The following is a 19,184-nucleotide window of genomic DNA, read 5'->3' as shown; positions in this document are numbered from 1 at the left end:
CCATCGACCGGGTGATATTAGTTGCCCTTCTTGCTTGGGATGGGCATAATTAGATTAATGTGTGTTGGGGGAGGGCTTTTGCGTCAGAAGGTTTTAAAAGGAAGAGAGATCACGTTGTTCCGGAAGAAGAGTGATTACATTCTGGGAGGAGAGCAGATAAGATAAAGGCTATGTAGAGGAGAAGAGAGGCAGCCAAGATGGCAGAATGCTGAAGGAGCAGCCAGTTTGTGCAGAGTTTGTGCAGAGAGAAGGAGATGGGGAACAGAGGTGAATAAGGCTAGTGAGCTAGAAACCTTTGATTCTAGGAAACTTGGATAAGTCAGTAGCTTTGTGAGCACTGAATGAGTGGGTTTTGGAGCCCAGTGTGTGTTTTTACTTGCCCGCTGGGTGCAAGCTAGGATTAAAGATGATGGCCCACCAGTTCTTGGCTCCGTTGTTTCATTACCATCTGTCCAAATCTAATGCAAACCTGCATGGGCCAGGCAGCTGTGATGGTGGCCGTGGCTGCTGCCTTTACAGGTGTCTCTCAAATAATCATTTTGAAAAGTCTTTTAAATTCAGTCGACTAAAAGGAATTGTTAGATGACTTCTAATTCTCTGTCTGTGCTATTTATATGCTGATAGAGTTGCTATTATTTCAAACTATAGATTCCACTGGACAAAATATTTCTAGTAGTTCTATAGTCACTTGAAACCTGGGCCCTCAATAATTAGGACTGTGCTCTAAGCTTTTTAGAGGTAGGGATTTTTACTTCAAATTGGTATCATTCTGAGCTGGAATGCTTCAACCTTGGCTGGGTTTCTTGACCGTCTATTTGCACCCCAAATGCACAGTGGGTGGTTCTGGCTCTCTCGAGGTCATGGCGGAGAAGAGCAACCCCTTCCACAGGAGTTCAGTACTTGGCCCTCAGCTTCTTCTTTGCTCAAAATGCAACCTTGAGCTGTTTCTTCAGGAGATTTATTGAGGAAGCAGAGTAGGACTTCCTGTCTGAAGGCTTTTGGGGCTCTCTCTTAAAATAACAAAAGAAAATTACCGTGAGACTGTCTTTCTTGGTATGGCACCTAGCGTGCCCGCGCTGGGAAAATCCCTTCAGCCCGAGGTGAAATCGACTCAGCAGAGTGGGTTATCAAGAAGAAAGTGCAGCCACTTCCTGGGGAACTGGGGGCAGTGCCCAATTAGAGCAATGGCTTTTAGACAGCAGCCCCTGAGGGAGGCTCTGTCCTGTTCGTTGCTTGGGCCCCAGAGCCCAATGGCAGCACCGCTCAGCCTGTGCTTATAGAATGAATGGTGGGAGCAAGGGCGGCAGGTGCTGTTCAGCTGGTCCGCATTTAGAGGACTGAGGAAGTGCCCTGTGCCCAGGTGACTAGTTCACTAGTCATTGGGTGTTTTATTGTGCCTCTGTCATCAATGTCTTTTTCTGAGAAGGTATGTGGGGAGTCCCGTAGAGGATATTGTGGGATCCCACACAGGAACTGGTGGAACAGCCGAGGTAGGCAGACAGCGTCTTAAAACTGCAGACTAGGAAGGAGCATTGCAGGCCAGAGCGGTGGGGCATGTGGTCTGAGCAGTTGGGACTGGGGCTATGGCTGGGGCTGGGGGAATGGCTGGGTCTGGGTGTCAGTGTGATGTGGGCAAGGCCAGCCAGGTAGAGGGAACTTCAGCCTCAGTAAAGACTGACTGGGGGACCCTGGGAAGGAGCAGCAGGTTATGGAGACAGCAGACCAGCCAGAAGGGATGGCTGGAGAGACTTCGCAGGGGTTCGAGTCGTGTGGGATGGAGTTCAAGCCACCTTGTGCTGGCAGTGTGGTGGCATGGGATCCCTCTGCCTGAGTCGGGCTCTCAGACTTGAGCAGGCGTCAGAGTCCCCTGAGGACTTGTTGAAGCACAGGTTGCTCTCTCTGCACACCTTCCCTGGAGCTACTGAGTTGGGAGGTCTGGGATGGTGCCTGAGACTCGCATTTCCCACTTTGGCTTCTGTGGCTGCTGAGTTAGAGACCCCACTTTGAAAACCACTGGCCTAGAGTTTTCTGTTAAAGGCCAATAGTAATTGTTTTAGGCTTTTGAGCTACATAGGATTTCTGTCACTTTTCCTTTGTCGCTTTCTCAATCCTTTTAGCACATACAAGCCATTCTTGGCCGTAAACAGGCTGGTGGCGGAGGAGGGGTAGCATAGGGAAGGCAGGGTCTGATTCACTGACTCTTGAGCTGTCCCTGGATGACCTGTCCTCTGCTACAGAGCGGGCTGACCTTTGTCAAGTGCATCCTGCTATGCCTTTGTTTTTTTCTTTTCTAAATCAGACATAATGATATTAATAGTTCTTACCTTGTAGGACTCAGAGTTCAATGAGCAAAGGCACAAAAACTATTTACCATAATGTGTGAGACATACCTAGAATTTTCTTATTATTTACTATTAGTATTAGTAGTTGTACTACCCACTACCGATGACTCTGTTGACAGGTGAGGGAAACAGTCAACTAGGAAGACCAGCATAGATTCCCTGCATGGCGGATTCTGAAAGCTAATAGCTCCAAGGTTCTGTTCCTCATTTTTTTTCCTTTTCCTTTTTTTTTCTTCTCTCTCTCTCTCTCTCTCTCTCTCTCTCTCTCTCTCACTCACTTTTCTCTCCCTCCCTCCCTCCCTCCCTCCCCCCTCTCCCTTCCTTTCCTTCCTTCCTTCCTTCCTTCCTTCCTTCCTTCCTTCCTTCCTTCCTTCCTTCCTTTCTTCTTTTGTTGAAGAGGGGAGATAGGTAGATTACTGCCTGCACTCCTACTGGGTATACACCTGGCAACACCTTCTGGGCCAATGCTTGAGTACCAAGCTATTTTTAGCACCCGAGGCTGATGTGCTCCAACAGAGCCATCCTCAATGCCCAGGGCCATACTTGAACCAGTTGAGCCATTGGCTGCAGAAGGGAAAGAAGGAGAAGAGAGGGAGGCAGGGAGCAGCAGATGGTCACTACTTCTGTGTGCCCTGACTGGGAATCGAACCCAGGATGTCCATATGCTGGGCCAACAGTCTACCCACTGAGCCACTGGCCCGGGCTTGTAATCATTTCTCGTTAAGCAGTTTATGAAGATGAATCCTTTGAACTGAAACATAGGCGCACTCTGAATACGTTCAGTGTTAGTCTCTCATAGGAGGCCCTTCGGAGCCTTTCCCTAGTATCTGGTTGCATTCGTATTGAAACCATACCTTTTTCTTGGCAAATCAAAGTACAGTTGATATACAATAGTATATTTGTTTCAGATGTACAACACCCTGATTTAACATTTGTATCCTAATGATGTGACGGGCAGAGGAAGCTGCCTTTTAACCTCATTTGGCCCTGGGTTGTAAGTGAAACAGCCACCGAGAAGCAGGCCACCGTGCACGCCACAGGTCTGGTGCTGGTGGGGGGAGTAAGGTGCAGCTCTCCCTCGCGGTAGCTAGGACAGAAAGACCGCTGGTGGCCCTGGCATAGCCTCTCTGTGCTGGTGCTGAAGGGGTCACCTGACGGCCCAGAGATTCAGCTCGTGGCACACTGCTCATGAGAGCTGGCCGTGCATGGGTGACGTGCATGAGTAACGCAGGGCTCTCTCCCCTCTCCTTATCTGATTACTCCTGAGGGGGCATCCACTTTCTTGCTCACCTCTCCAGCTGCCTGCTGTGATCCTTACCTGAGCACATAATAATGACTTTGTCAGCTCGCCTTACAGAGGCACAAAAGTGCCTGGTGGTGATATGACTCCACCCTCCACTTGGGTTTCTGCTGACATTCAGTGAAGTATCCTTCAGTCTCCTCCCCACCTTACAAAACAAACTTCCTGTTTTGAATGTGGTCCAGACTGGAACAGCTCTGCCACACCTGTGAACACACTCCGACATACGTTTCCTCCTCTGTATTTGTACAGCTTTTTGTCACCTCGCCAGAGTTCCCCTCTTAGCTTACAGATCTCAAATCATAACAGAAGATACTGAACCAGCAAATTAAGAAAAAAAGGAAGTTCAGGTTTTAGAGTTATTTGAGTGAAAACAGGGTTCTGGTTTATTTTACCGTGTTTTGCCATGAGTGCTGTGCTAACATTCTTCCTCCTTCACAGCAGAATGGAAGAGAGGAGAGGAAATTGGCTGATGCAGGAGCCGGAGTGAGACGGACAAACCCACCATGAACCTGTGTCTCCCTTCTATACGTTAAGAGCCAGCGGCAGGTGAAGTTGCCGGAGAGCAATGGCTCTCTTTACTCCGTGGAAGTTGTCCTCTCAGAAGCTAGGCTTTTTCCTCGTGACTTTTGGCTTTATTTGGGGTATGATGCTCCTGCATTTTACCATCCAGCAGCGAACTCAGCCCGAGAGCAGCTCCATGCTGCGTGAGCAGATCCTGGACCTCAGCAAGAGGTACATCAAGGCACTGGCAGAAGAAAACAGGAATGTAGTGGATGGGCCATACGCTGGTGTCATGACAGCTTATGGTAAGTGCTGTGCTTCTGGGACTTCCGATGGAGTGTGGCTTTGCCTCAAAAGGACCCCAGAGGCTCTCAGACTTGGTGTTGTCATGGATTGAGTATATCCCTTGCCACTCATTGCCTTCGTGGCAGTGAATTGCACACAGAGGGACACTTTTAGAATGTTAAAGCAGCATCCTTTGGGAGAGTCTCAGCCCTTGTGCACACTGACACTCAGCCCCAGGAGCGATGGGGCAGAACAGTTAGCATTTCTACTGCTTGTATTTGCAGCTCGCTCCTCCTCCCTCAACACATTTCTGAATTGCATTATCTCATCTGGGAGTGTGATCAGAAATGTAGAAAAATATTCTCATTATCTTTCCCCAAACAAAACTTAATTAGAACTGTTGCATTGAGGTAAGGAGGCTGGGGAGGAATGTTTTGTGGATGCCAATGCGTGCCTCTGGCCAAATTGCAGGACAGAAGGGCTGCGTGCTGGCTAATAGCTTTAACCTCTGGCTTCTTCGGGGTTTACTGCTCTGGTTTCTTGCCCTTGCCTCTGAGTGCCCTTGTGTTCAAAGAAATCTTTTTGTACTCATTGCTTTATTTGTCAGGTGCTTTAAATCCTTTTTAAAATAAGGTTGACTTAAAAAACATACACTTGGAATATCATTTATTTTTCTTTTGGCAAAAGTTATGCTTAATATAGAAAAAGTTAGAAGCTGAGACAAGCAAAAAAACAGGGAGAAAAAAATAAAATTATAAATCTGATATGCTAGGAATTAACCACAGTGGGCATTTCAGTATATGCTTTCTTTCTTTCCCCCCCTTTTTTTTTTAATTCTGCAGCATTTGTGCTTCTAGGTCTGTTTCCCTTTCTCTGTATAACACCTGGCTGAAACATTTGTTGTGGCTTGTGTGTGATTCTAAACCCAATCCTCCATGAAGATGTATATGAATGTTTCTTTTTCAAAATTAAACATACAATTTTATTCCAATTAACAGATTTTTTTGTAAATAATTTCAGATAATGTCAATGCATATATAAAAATGCGTGTGCACAAAATGTGTATATATACATATTTTTTAATTTTTTAATTAATTTTAATGGGGTGACATTGATCAATCAGGGTACATAGGTTCAGAGAAGACAATTTGACTTTGGGTGATGGGTATGCAACATAATCAAATGTCAAAATAACCTGGAGATGTTTTTCTCTGAACCTATGCTTTCTCTGAGTATATGCTTTCTGATACTTCATATATGCCTATGAAAATATATTTACAAACATATAGACACAAAGTACTTACAAAAACATATATACATAGATATGACACAAAAGTTGGACCCTACAGTCACTCTCCAGCTCTCCTGTGGTCACTGAGTATTGGCATGCACTTGATCTATGGGATGGCCTATTCTTCCGTGACAAGTCTAGTCATTGAATGGAGACTTCAGTGGCCGCATGGTTTGAGACCCTGAGGTATAATATAGATGAGAGACACAAATGGGGTTGGGTGAGGAGTAAAAGGTTGGTGTTCCATCTTGGGACCCAATTAAGGAATGTTCCCTGATGTATATGGAGTTCAAATGATGGTTCCTGAAAATGTATAATGACAGGTTGAAGCTTGAGTTCAAGTGCAGGAAATCATACTCACTTTTACATATAGATATTTGTTTTTTTGAAAGGATCCAGGAAACATGATTAGTTTTTAATTTTACCTATATATATTTATTTTGATATAGAGAAAATAGTTGCTTTTAACATAGCATGTGGAAATTCTTTTTCAATTTGAATGATCAACACTGCTTAAGATTTGGCAGTGTCTGTAGGCATTGGATTTAATATGTCTAAAATGTCACCTTTTTGTATCTGATGGATTAATAAAAGGAGACTCCATTTTGAAAGTCTGTGTTGAAAAACAACTAGATCATCTTTTAGAGGGTACAGTTTTAAAGTACTCACTGACTTCGATCTTCTGTATTTCCTGAATATTATAAGCAAACCACCAGAAAATATAAATAAAGCCAATTGTCACTATTGGTATTACCAGTGTGTAATAAGTTAGTGAGTGTAACAAGTAAAACATGCAGTTTGCAGGTTTCTGGTTCAGTGTATTCTATATTGGGGGAAGGGGAGTAGTCCAGCAGTAATTTCCTCTCTCTGTTTATCTCAGTCTATCAAATGTTTTCCATGGGAAGGAAGAAGCACATAAATGGTAAATGTAGACTTTCAGTTTCTCTAGTTTTGACTGTTTATACTTTTTGTGTACTGCTAAATGTCTTGTGTGGTAGGCTTCTTCTGCATGCTAGCAGACAGTGATCTCAGCTTAGCTTTTCAACCTCACAGAGACATTAGGTTATTTTAGAAAGGTACCAACCCCCACAAAGTAGTCTTTAGAATTTCAACCACCTTAAATGCTTATAATCATTGGACTTTGTTGCTCAAAGAAACTTCAGAAATTATTTATTCTCTCTTCGTCCCTTTATAGATTACCCTTAGCCAAGTAAATTTTTTTCTCAAAAACAACAAAGAAATAACCACAAGTTTTAACTCACACTGTTGTTTTTCTTTCATCTAATCAGCTCAGCATGTCAGTCAAAATGGTCCTTGGAGCTGAGTTTCTGGAGTTTAACTGGACTGTGCGTGTGTGCCTGCGGCATTGGGATCATGATGTGGTGAAATCCTAGGTCAGGGTTTTCTGCCCCAGCATCACTAACATTTTGCGCTAGATAATTCTTTGCTGGGGTAAGGGAGTCGCTGTTCATGCATTGTAGGATGCTTAGCAGCCTCTCTGGTGTCTCTGCCCGATGGACACCAGTGGCACCTCCCCAGTTGTGACCATCAAAAATGTCTCCAGATATAGGGGCCAAGGTGTTCCCTTCCCACCTTGGAGAACCATGACACTAAGAGTGGCAATGGCAAACAGTATCTAACAGCATCTTTTGGAAGTTCTCAAGCAGATAACTGGTTTTTGTTCTTTAAAATATGGCAGCCTTTCTTTCTCCCTGGTTCCCAGTTCTGGGTGCCAACATGTGGGATTGAACAAGATGGTATAGTGCATGTCAGGTCCTGGAGACCTGGAGAGCCATTCTGGTGATGTTGCCTCCCCTGAATTCATCAGTAGCAGTCATGACCATATCGGCAAGGAGGCAGCTCGGGTGGTTGATGTCATGTCAGATAGAGATGGCAGAGACTGAAAGATGGTTCAGTGGTTTAGCTGAGGAAGAGGATGCATGAGTCATTTGTTTGCAGTTTCTTTTTCTCCCACAAATGCAGCCCATATACAGAGCACTGCCTAGATACCTGCTCTGGTAAAGTGAAGAGCTCATCCTTTATGGCTGGGATCTGTCTCTGGTTTGAATGAATCTAGTTAATCGAGAATGAAAAAACCCTTCCTTCTCCTATCCCCATCTTGGTGTAACCAGAGGCTCTTCCTGTGCTCTAAATGGGTTTTATGCTGTGGCAGATGTTTGAAGAACCACAGTAGCTGATTTCAGATCATTACTGATTTATTAGAATTCCTCCCCTGGTCTGGTAGCTCCAACTGGTTAGAGCATTGTCCTGATATACAAGATTGTGGGTTTGATCCCCAGTCAACGCATATGCAAGGATCAACCAGTGAATGCATAAATAAGTGGAACACAAATTGATATTTCTCTTTCTCTTTTTTTTTTTCTTTTTTTTTTTTTTTTTTGTATTTTTCTGAAGCTGGAAACGGGGAGAGACAGTCAGACAGACTCCCGCATGCGCCCGACCGGGATCCACCCAGCACGCCCACCAGGGGGCGATGCTCTGCCCCTCTGGGGCGTCGCTCTGCCACGACCAGAGCCACTCTAGCGCCTGGGGCAGCGGCCAAGGAGCCATCCCCAGCGCCCGGGCCATCTTTGCTCCAATGGAGCCTTGGCTGTGGGAGGGGAAGAGAGAGACAGAGAGGAAGGAGGGGGGGTGGAGAAGCAAATGGGCGCTTCTCCTATGTGCCCTGGCCGGGAATCGAACCCGGGTCCCCCGCACGCCAGGCCGACGCTCTACCGCTGAGCCAACCGGCCAGGGCCGATATTTCTCTTTCTCTAAAAAGAAAAAAAAAGTTCCTGACTTGAGATCCTAGAGCAGCAGGGTTCGGGTCAAATTCAGATCTCTGCCTGTCTGTGCAAATAAAATTTTACGGAAACATGACTGCACCCAGTTGTTTATAATAACTGTAATAACTGAGAACCACGATAATGCCAGTATTTATTTCACATCACATCTAAAACATGTTGAATTCATCTTTCAGTAGTGACCATAGTTCATTCTAAACCACTCATCTGATCATGTTTGGCCCTGACTCAGTAATTTCCCAGGTCTCCTGCAGACTAAGGCACAGGCAGCATACTGTGGCCTCCTCTGTGTGTCTGGGGCACGTTTTGGAACTCAGCACACCCCCTGTTATGTGTTGTTTTGTGTCCGATTCTGAGCTTCAGTGGCAGAGCTGAGTAGTTACCACTCAGAGTGCAAAGCCTGACATATTTCCTGTCTGCTCCTTTGCCAGAAATCTCAGACCCTGCTCTAGATGGTCCCTGGGCTAGTCTTTCTACCTACAGACATTTTTTTGTTTTCTTCAAGACTCTTTCTTCTTTGCGTTTGAATTCATGAAAAACTTCGTCATCAGGCACGCATCTCAGTGCTGCGTGTCTCGGTCCTCTGGAAATGCTTCTTCTGAGCAGCCCGTTGCGAGTTGAGTGGTAAGGAGCAGAACCAGCAGTTCAGCATTGCCACGTCGGGACTGTATGCATGGGCCCTAGGGGCGCAGTCTGCTTGTGGAGTGGGCTCCCTCTCCCTGTCTGGTCAGGTGAGCATGAACGAGGTACCTCTCTGGTGCCTGACGTACGGTTGCTGCTTGTCGTTAGTTTGACTTGGCCTCAAACAACAAAACTTACCAATAGTATTTCCCCCTCCCCATTGCTTTTTGGTGATTTGAAAAGAGACTTCTGAACTTCTTTTGGGGTTTGGTAATTCAAAAGTGGTGCCTGGAAGATGTCCCGGGCAGCCAGTGTGGAACAGTTGGAGCATTCATTCTCGGGGTGTGGCTGGCATTTCTGCAGCTGCCCGGCACTGCCGAGGGGAGCGTGTGCAGCCGGAGCCCTCTGCAGCTCAGCCTCAGCTGCATGTCCCAGGCCGGCCTGCAGGGTCATGCCTGTCAGTGACTTCGTCGGAATTGCGTCACGCACGGTGTTGCTCACCCCAGTCAATGCTGTCCTTGTTTCTGAGGTGAATTGATCTCTTTTTCTGATGGCCCGACCCAAATTCTGATCCCCAGTGATCGCCTTTTATCTAACTGGTCCACTTGTGTTCTCTAAGTAACAGGAATGAAAATCTGGGGTGATGAGAGACTTCCCCCAACCCCGGCTCCGTCCACATCTTATTAACCCTGATCCTTCTCGCCTGCTTGCTCCTGTGGGCTCTGGGATGCCCTTCCCTGCTCTGGTCGCCAGCTCGGACTCAAGCCTCAGTTTCTCTGCCACTCCCTTCCCACCAATATACTGTTCTTATGCCTTCCGTCTCCTGGCTCCCAGAATTTCTCGGACCTAGACTGTCCCCTTGATAGGCTCATGTCCCCAAGCCCAGCACTCTGGGAAGTGTCTGTGCCACTGCAGTGCATGTCTGAGCTGTCTAAGCTTCAAGCCTACGGCTGGAAGGAGGCGGACAAGGGCCGTGTTCTTGAGGAGGCCGTGTCAGATTGAAGGAGAAATAACACACGACAGAATGTCAGAGTAGTAAATTCCAAGAAGAAAAAAATGACACAGAAATATGATTTTTTTTTTTTAGTTTAAAGTGAATGCAAGTTTAGTATGAAGCAGTGAGACAGAGAAGAGGCTACTCCACAGATAGCATACAAGATGTGATTATTTTTTTAAGTACTTGAAGAGCTACTTTGAATGAGAAGGCCAAAGAAAGTCTCTCCTAGGAGGTGTCTTTTAGCCAAAATGGCATCAAGGAACTGCGAGGCAGATGGGAAGAGGGAGTTGAAGGCAGAACAGTTCAGGCAGAAGGCAGGGTCCGTGCCAGGCCCTGAGGGCACACCAGGGACAGGGCAGAGGCTATGCAGCTGGAACAGGGCACACCAGGGACAGGGCAGAGGCTGTGCAGCTGGAACAGGGCACACCAGGGACAGGGCAGAGGCTGTGCAGCTGGAACAGGGCACACCAGGGACAGGGCAGAGGCTGTGCAGCTGGAACAGGGCACACCAGGGACAGGGCAGAGGCTGTGCAGCTGGAACAGGGCACACCAGGGACAGGGCAGAGGCTGTGCAGCTGGAACAGGGCACACCAGGGACAGGGCAGAGGCTGTGCAGCTGGAACAGGGCACACCAGGGACAGGGCAGAGGCTGTGCAGCTGGAACAGGGCACACCAGGGACAGGGCAGAGGCTGTGCAGCTGGAACAGGGCACACCAGGGACAGGGCAGAGGCTGTGCAGCTGGAACAGGGCACACCAGGGACAGGGCAGAGGCTGTGCAGCTGGAACAGGGCACACCAGGGACAGGGCAGAGGCTGTACAGCTGGAACAGGGCTCACCAGGGACAGGGCAGAGGCTGTGCAGCTGGAACAGGGCACACCAGGGACAGGGCAGAGGCTGTGCAGCTGGAACAGGGCTCACCAGGGACAGGGCAGAGGCTGTACAGCTGGAACAGGGCTCACCAGGGACAGGGCAGAGGCTGTACAGCTGGAACAGGGCACACCAGGGACAGGGCAGAGGCTGTGCAGCTGGAACAGGGCACACCAGGGACAGGGCAGAGGCTGTGCAGCTGGAACAACGGGGCCCTGGGGAAGCTGCTGCTGGCTGAGCAGCGGGCAGGAGGCAACAAGCAGGTGGCCGTGGGGAGGGTGTGGGTCTCAGTCTGGTGGGAAGAGGAGGGAGGTGAGGGGACAGGTGTTCTAGTAGGTGAGCTTGGGACTTGGTCAGCTCCTTCATCCACTGTCACCTCTGTGAGCTGAGGAAGGAAGAAGGAGGGAGGTGAGGAGGAAGGAAGTTCTGTTTCCTAAAGATGGAGTGAGGAACCAGGGAACAGCTGTTGGTTGTTGGTCAGAAACAGTGGTTTAGTAGCTGCTTTGGGCTTCGGGTGGCCCTCTTGGCCTGGGGGTTGCCCATTTCTAAGACATTACCACAATTTCCGGTTCTACTCAAAAGCCAGTGGGGGCCCCCTTGGTCCTGCAGGCCTGGCTGCCTGAGGTTGCCCGGAAAAGGTAGCCCTGAGTTGAAGACCTGATAACCTGTGAGAGTCAGACGGGAACTTTCACATGTTTCATTCTGCCTCTGCTATGAAAAAGAAGAAAAACTCAAGTTGGAGTTCATAAGCAGTAGACGTCAGTAAAGGGTTTGTCACTGTTTTCTTTTGGCCTCTGTCCTGCAAATATGAGGAAGGGGCTGGGGTGGTGGGGAAAGCCACCGTCACCATCAAAGCAGGAGTCCTGGGGCCCGAGAAGCACACTGATCCTGGAGTGAAGCTGGCAGGGGTTGGGCTGCTCGGTGAGTCTGAGGAGGCCTGGTGGCTCCATAGTGACATGGCTCTGTGGTTATAGAAAGGGCTTTCTGCTCTAAGAAACTGGGAACCTGAAAACGGGCCTCTCTGGGGCTTGGGGCTCTTCAAGCAGTTCTGTGGTGGAGGCCCGGCCCATCCAGCGTCCCCTCTGAGCCAGGATGAGTTCACAAGCACGGCCAGCCGAGTCCGGATGTCTGCGGAGGGCCTCGGAGTGTTCAGCTAGGAGTGCCGGCAGAACGTGTGTCTCCAGGAAGAGCTGGGCCTCCGTCCTCGAGTCCCTTTGTCAGCTCGGCCTTCCTTTCATGCCACACCACTGTGCTTCCCATCCTGACTCGAGAAGGGAGAGTGCGAGTGAAGGCCCGGAGCGGGGTTCCACGCCTGGCCGGGCGGCGTGGCTGCTCCTCCTCCTGGCTCTGTTCCTTATCTGTCAGAACGGCCTGGGCAAACCTCTCGCCACCACGGCCACCCTCAAGAGCTGGTCACCCTTCTCCTTCTGCCTCAGCACCGCAGCTGTTTGCTAAGACCAGCTTTTGGGTCTGGCTAAGCACTTTTCTGTGTCCGAGTCTCTGCACTGGCTCTTCCCTCCACCTACAACCTTCTCTCCAGATGGTTCACTCCCCGTCCCTCTGCTTTCTCTCAGAAGAAGGGCCCGGCCCCACTGTCACTCCTTCCCTGAAGCAGGGCCGACCTGGCTCCATTCTCCCTCTTCCCAACACTAAAATTCCTGACATCACATGCTTACTGTATTTTATCATCTCTCCCTCACGTAGAAGGTGAGCCCCGCAAAGAGCAGTGAGTTTTATCTATTTTGTTGCTCACGGCTTAGTATGTGCCTGCACAGAGGAGTAGCCACAAGTGAATAGCAGCCCACCCCCACCCTGGGACTCTTGGGGTGGTACAGTTACAGCTGGGGCTACTTTGAAAACCAGAGTAATGTTTCCAGTGAGACAGGAAATGAAAAGAGATTCCTTGTGGATTCCATGTATAGGAAGCTCTAAGTAGCTATTACGCATGATTCTGTCATGGGAACTATTGTTTCTTCTGGAAGTTAGTTAGAGAGTGTTTCTATGTGGCTTGTGGAAGGCCTCCTTACTAAATGTGTGACTTTGGGCAAGTTACTGATTTTTTATTTTTTGCGAGAGAAAGAGCGACAGATAAGAAGGGAGAGAGATGAGAAGCATCAATTCTTTGTTGTGGCACCTTCGTTGTTCATTGATTGCTTTCTCATATGTGCCTTGACCAGGGTGGGGGCTACAGCAGAATGAGTGACTCCTTGCTCAAGCCAGTGACCTTGGGCTCAAGCCAGCAACCTTGGGCTTTGAGCCACTGACCTCTGGGCTCAAGCCAGTGACCATGGGGTCATGTCCATGATCCCACACTCCAGCCAGAGACCCTGCGCTTAGGCCGGCAGCCATGCAGCTTTGAATTTGGGATCTCAGTGTCCCAGGTTGATGCTCTATCCACTGCACCAACATCAATCAGGCTAGTCACATGTTTTAAGAGCCTGCTTTTTCTTTTGTAAAATTGAGGCTATAATATCACTTACCTCATACGGTTCTTGTCAGTTTGCATGTAGCAAAGCTTATTGGAGCACATAGATTAGTAAAGCACATGTGTTACTGTGAGTTATCACTAACGCTGGCCTGCATACACCTACATCTGTTACCAGCGCAACCAAAATTGCCCATGTCAACCTGACAGAGTTTATTTGCTCAAAGGCATGGCTTCAGGAACCTATTTGTGTAGTTGTCCTAACGACTGCAAGGACGTGAGGCCCACTCGGCATGAGAGGAAATGAGCCTGGCTGCAAAGAAAGGTGGGCTGTCACCCTCCCCTACGCAGGGGCAGAGACACCGCGGCTGCTTCGAGAAAAGCCCCGCCTGGCCCCGCGCCATCAGGGTGGAAAACTGCTGCTCTGGCCTCTAGAGCAGGGCTCGGGAGCCTATGGCTCAGGAGCCAGATGTCCTCTTTTGATGGCTGCATCTGGCTTGCAGACAGATCTTTAATAAAAAAAAATAATAACGTTAAAAATATAAAACATTCTCATGTATTACAATCCATTCATTTCCTACCGCTCATGTGCATGGTTGCGGGTGGCTGGAGCCAATCACAGCTGTCCTCCGGGACAACACCCAATTTTTATTGGATAATGCTTAACGTACACGGGTCATTGTATGGCTCTCATGGAATTACATTTTAAAATATGTGGTGTCGTGGCTCTCTCAGCCAAAAAGGTTCCCGACCCCTGGTCTAGAGAGATGCTGTTGGGCTCCTTCCTGGGTCCCTTTCTCAAGAGGCGTCACCTCCACAGAGTGACTTTGGCATTTTAGATACAGGAGATGTGATTGTTATTGCCTTGTTCAAAAGAGTGTCCTTCCTCTGTGGGCTGTGGGGTTAGCTGAGTGTGGCGAATTCACTTGGTCTCTGAGGGGCCACATTTGGGGGACACTTTCTTGTGTGGGTGGTGAGCTAGGAGTTGTGTGTGCTACAACTGCCCTTTCCTGACAGGGAAGACACCCTGGAGTCAGGCTGGGCACCTTGGGCAACAATGGGCTTGAGCTGTTAGAGCCTGCATCCTTTCTATAACAGGGCCAAACTGCCCGACTCCTACTCTGCAGCAGACTGGTTGTTAGGAAGACTGAGAGAAGGGCCCATATCCTGTACAAATTCTGTAAAGCACTTGATATCACTGACAGGCCCAGATGTGATCGTTTCTTAGATTCTGCCACCTAAAAAGTTCCCTACAGTGCTAGTGACTTCGGGAACAAGGTTCACTGCCGGTGCAAGTCAAAGTCAACCTAACCTTGCTTAAACCCTAACCCAGGAAAGAATGGAGTCAGTGACACTGAGCATCCGAACTGCTCTGTCACTTTGTGATGATCCCCCCTTTTGTGCCCTGCTTTGTCTGTCTGTGACCACTGCAGGGTGAAGGTCACATTAAGAATTCAGATAAGATAAGGCACCAGAGTTGATGACAGATGTTTCTGAGGCTGTCTTCTTATCTGACATCAGGGCATTTGTGGCATTATCTTTGAGTCTTGAGATTAGAAGTCACAGCACTGTGTATTTTAAAATACCATGTAATACCTTTGTGATTGTGAAAGTAATGTGAATGCTCATACAACATGTAAGCCATATGAGTGAGCCTGTGACACTCGGGGCACGTCACCTGGGTAGATGATTTTCCCCTCCCAATATGAAAGGAAAAAATGTTCATATCTTAAGCAGTGAATGCAATCACTATTTCAAGATATTGTCAATAAAACACACAAGGGCAAAATGTTGCCATGCTTGACCTTGTGTCCTTACAAATAAAGATGAATAAAAACAATTAAGTTCCTTATATCCCCAAATTAGGAAAAGAAGAATAAAAAAGAACATTCCATATCCCCAAACCCAGATAAGTTTTTATTTCCCTCTGGTCCTTTTTTAAAACGCAGAGATGTGCATGTATGTGCTTGCTTTTAAAAATTGGAGTATTTTACATACAGCTTTTGAAATTTGTTGTATTTTCTCATGCCATTAGATATTTTTTAATGGTCATACACTTCTCCTTTCTCATCTACCCATCCATCCATCCATCCATCCATCCATCCATCCATCCAATAAATACATTCTGAGCTCCTGATATTAACAGCTAGCGGCGGGAAACATGTTACAGGACAGACCTGCTCTCTGCCTTCCTTAAGTTTCCAATCTGGCAGTTTATTCCATCTTATGAAGAAAGGCACATAATGAAATTTAACCTTTTGGTTGGGTATTTGGGAGGTTTTCTGCTTTTATCTATAATAAATAACACTCTCCTCTTTTATAACTAACTCTGCTTTGTATATCCTTCTATATAATGAATGGAGTATATTTTGGTCATTACTATTACTGCATTCGCCTTTTGTAGAAAAGCCACTTTAAAATTAATTTTAAAATATCTAACTGATGAAACTTGGCATGCCTGGCAGTCAATGGGAATGCAAGGTTGGGGCTAATGCTTTTTTCATTAGCACCTTCCTTTCTCATTAATGCCCTGTCTTTGCTGGTTACTCTGGAGCCCACAGTGAAGCCACTCTTGTTCGCACTCTGCCTCTCGGGGGCGGCCACAGAGTGGAGGGATTTTCATTAGGAGCAAGCTCAGATGTAGATGATTTCTGGCAGCTCAGACGGAAGTCCTTGCTCAGTTTACAGTTGGTTCTATGCCAGGGAACCATAGTGGCTGCACCTTAAACAGTTTGCAGCCCATGGCTGTGGCCAGAATCTTTGACATGTGGGTTGGGCACATTCTCGCCGAGTGCTTGGAGGGTGGGGCTGGAGAACCACAGTCTTAGAGACCTGTGTTTGGGATGTGGAGTGGGAGCAGCAGTGTCCCCAAGCATAGGCATCCTCGATAATATCTCAAATTTGATTAACGTAATGATCTGGGAAATCAGGGTTCACCCCCCATTCTAATAGACCTGTGAACTTTTTTCATAAGAGCCCTCTTTCTCTTCTGAGATCCTGTCCTCTTCGATTCTGGCTGTGGAGGAAAGTATGGCTGGCAGTGGCACCGCCCTGGCTGTCCTCAAGGATGTGGTGGCATCTCCCAGCCCCATCCGAGGCCCTGACGTCACGGCTTCCTGGAAGGAAGAGTTGCAGAAGCTGAGAGAGCACCTGTTAAGGGATGATGTAGATCTCACCCTCTTTAGCGTGACAGAAACCAAAACTTACTTTCCCCAGAGGGACGTTTTAAATGTTTTCAACTGCTTTGTGCTCATCTATGTCATATCCAGTCTTTTTAGTAACACAGACTTTTGTTAGTAATATTGAGATTAAATTTTTGTTGCTAAGGCTGTGAAGCACAAACAGCATTTGAAAAGCTTGTGAGTAATTGAGAATGTTAATCCTGCTGAGGACACATATTACTGTGATAATTATAAAGCATAGCGATAAGTATAAAACTACTATACTGGAATTTGGAGGAATATTTTCATCCTCCTTTATTAAATTCTATCAAAATTATTCTTGGGTGTATAGTCTAATTGGATAAATGGGTTATCATTGAAACTAAAACACAAACACTGGCATTAGTTTAAAATGACAACAAAGCTCTTGACAGTTTTTGTAGGTTTTAACTGTAAGATACAAAGGTGAGAAGTCATTTCATCACCTAGCAAGATATAATTTAGGTCACCTGATTTGTGGGAAGACAGTTGTTCATTTGTTTGTTGGTTCATTCATTCATGCACTATGTAACACAGACTTACTGAGTACAATAATGTATCCAGCTCTATGCCAGTTGGTAAAGATGCAAAGATGGGCTTGGTATCATTTTGCCTTTGTGTGTTGTATTAGTAGTGTCTTTTATCTTGTGTTGGATTGCTTTGAACTAGTGACTGAAATAGCTGCTTCAGCTGAAAATGGACTTGTTCTCTTTCATATTGGATGAGAAAAAAATGCCTCCTCAGTTGATGCGCCCCCATCTGTGTGGCTGGCCTCTGGCAATCTTCAGACACTGGAGAGCCAGTCACTGCCTTAGACTCAGTGCAAGAGCAGAGCTGGTGCTGACCGTGCCAGCCTGTGAGGAGCCTGGCACGGACTGAGTCATGCTGACCGCGGGACTGCAGCCCCGGGAGGAGGGTGATCCCATGACTCTGGATAAAGTGATAAAGCTTTGCATCACCTAGGGGGAGATTTCTTCAGGAAGGATAGAAGCCTGTTTGAGAAGATGGTTTTATTTTTTTATTTATGTATTTAACAAGAAGTTATCTAGTGCCTATTATATGCCAGGAAGTATTTAAAACATCTTATTTTAAAACACGTTATAGCCCTGGCCGGTTGGCTCAGCGGTAGAGCGTCGGCCTAGCGTGCGGAGGACCTGGGTTGATTCCCGGCCAGGGCACACAGGAGAAGCGCCCATTTGCTTCTCCACCCCTCCGCCGCGCTTTCCTCTCTGTCTCTCTCGTCCCCTCCCGCAGCCAAGGCTCCATTGGAGCAAAGATGGCCCGGGCGCTGGGGATGGCTCTGTGGCCTCTGCCCCAGGCGCTAGAGTGGCTCTGGTTGCAACATGGCGACGCCCAGGATGGGCAGAGCATCGCCCCCTGGTGGGCAGAGCGTCACCCCTGGTGGGCGTGCCGGGTGGATCCCGGTCAGGCGCATGCGGGAGTCTGTCTGACTGTCTCTCCCTGTTTCCAGCTTCAGAAAAATGGAAAAAACAAACAAACAAACAAAAAAACATGTTATAAATGTTAACTCATTAGACCTTCATAACTACCCCCAGAGGCATGCCTATTATTGTCTCTTTTACAGGTAAGGAAACTGGAATGGAGAACGAGGACTCAAACCTAGGAAGTTTGGCTCCAAAGTCTGGGCCCTTAACCACTACACTATGGATGGAATACACTGAGTTTCTTACTTGGTGTTCTTCTTTACCTGGGCTTTTGACTTCTGACTGTCCCAGTGAGGCATCAAGGAATTAGGTAGACCGAGTCAGGGTTCATTCTGACTTATCATTGTATCCACAAGCACCTTACTTCATGTCTGAGAACATCAGTTTTCCCACCTGTAAAATCAAGTCTTATCTATCTTGTGGAGTATATGGACATATTGTGGGATTCCATATATATGCCTGACACATAGTAGGCCTTCAGAAAATGTTAGCTCTCTTCTGCCCTTTGTTATAATCAAATTTTTTGGCCCTATTTCTCTAATGTCACGGCCAGCTTGTCTTACTGCCTGCAGGTGAGATATATACTGAGAAGTGAAAAATATGCCTGGTCAGATATTTGTTAGAATGAACAGAGTACTACAGATCTTAAGGCTGTAAAGAAGTCTGATGTTTGGTGTTGGGAACTGGTTGGGGAGGATGAGATAGTGCCAAGCACATCAAAGCAGACTTTCAGGATGAAGATGTGAGTCCTGTCTCTGCTCATCGTTCTTAGCCAGCTCCAATGATGTGTCTGTAAACCACTGAAAACACAAGCTTCCGTGGGAGTAACATCTCCTCAATTACTCCTTAATCCACAGCCAGATGTGTGAGAAAGGGAGTTAGCTCTTAACTGTAAGCACCATGAGAGAATATCCCCAACATTGAGAGCAGTGCCTGGTACACAGTAGTTGTTTGAGACATAGTTCTGGAATGAATGAATGTCTCTGGTCTCTAAGTATTTTTCTAAATCTGATTATTAGTTAACTGGGAACTGCAAATCTGATACTACGGCTTTTAAGAAACAAAGACTGCAGAAAATTTGGGACATATTGGAGTACAGGGC

General features: G+C 47.2%; 1 protein-coding gene across 7 annotated transcripts in view; it reads left to right on the top strand.

The window, feature by feature from the left end:
* The window catches only part of MGAT5 (alpha-1,6-mannosylglycoprotein 6-beta-N-acetylglucosaminyltransferase), a 384,044-nt gene that overhangs the window by 146,253 nt on the left and 218,607 nt on the right, over positions 1–19,184 (top strand). For 4 of the 7 annotated variants that reach the window (XM_066233788.1, XM_066233790.1, XM_066233786.1 and 1 more), the window contains exon 2: positions 4,084–4,451. In XM_066233788.1, the coding sequence (XP_066089885.1) occupies positions 4,211–4,451 (241 nt within the window). In that variant the 5' untranslated portion in view covers positions 4,084–4,210. The remainder of the gene's footprint in view (positions 1–4,083; positions 4,452–19,184) is intronic. The other 3 variants (XM_066233787.1, XM_066233785.1, XM_066233789.1) reach the window with 1 other exon arrangement.

This window comes from Saccopteryx bilineata, chromosome 5, assembly GCF_036850765.1.
Source record: "Saccopteryx bilineata isolate mSacBil1 chromosome 5, mSacBil1_pri_phased_curated, whole genome shotgun sequence".
Taxonomy (NCBI): Eukaryota; Metazoa; Chordata; class Mammalia; order Chiroptera; family Emballonuridae; genus Saccopteryx; species Saccopteryx bilineata.
The sequence above is the reverse complement of the archived record's forward strand: the minus strand, read 5'-3'. Positions and strand labels throughout refer to the sequence as shown.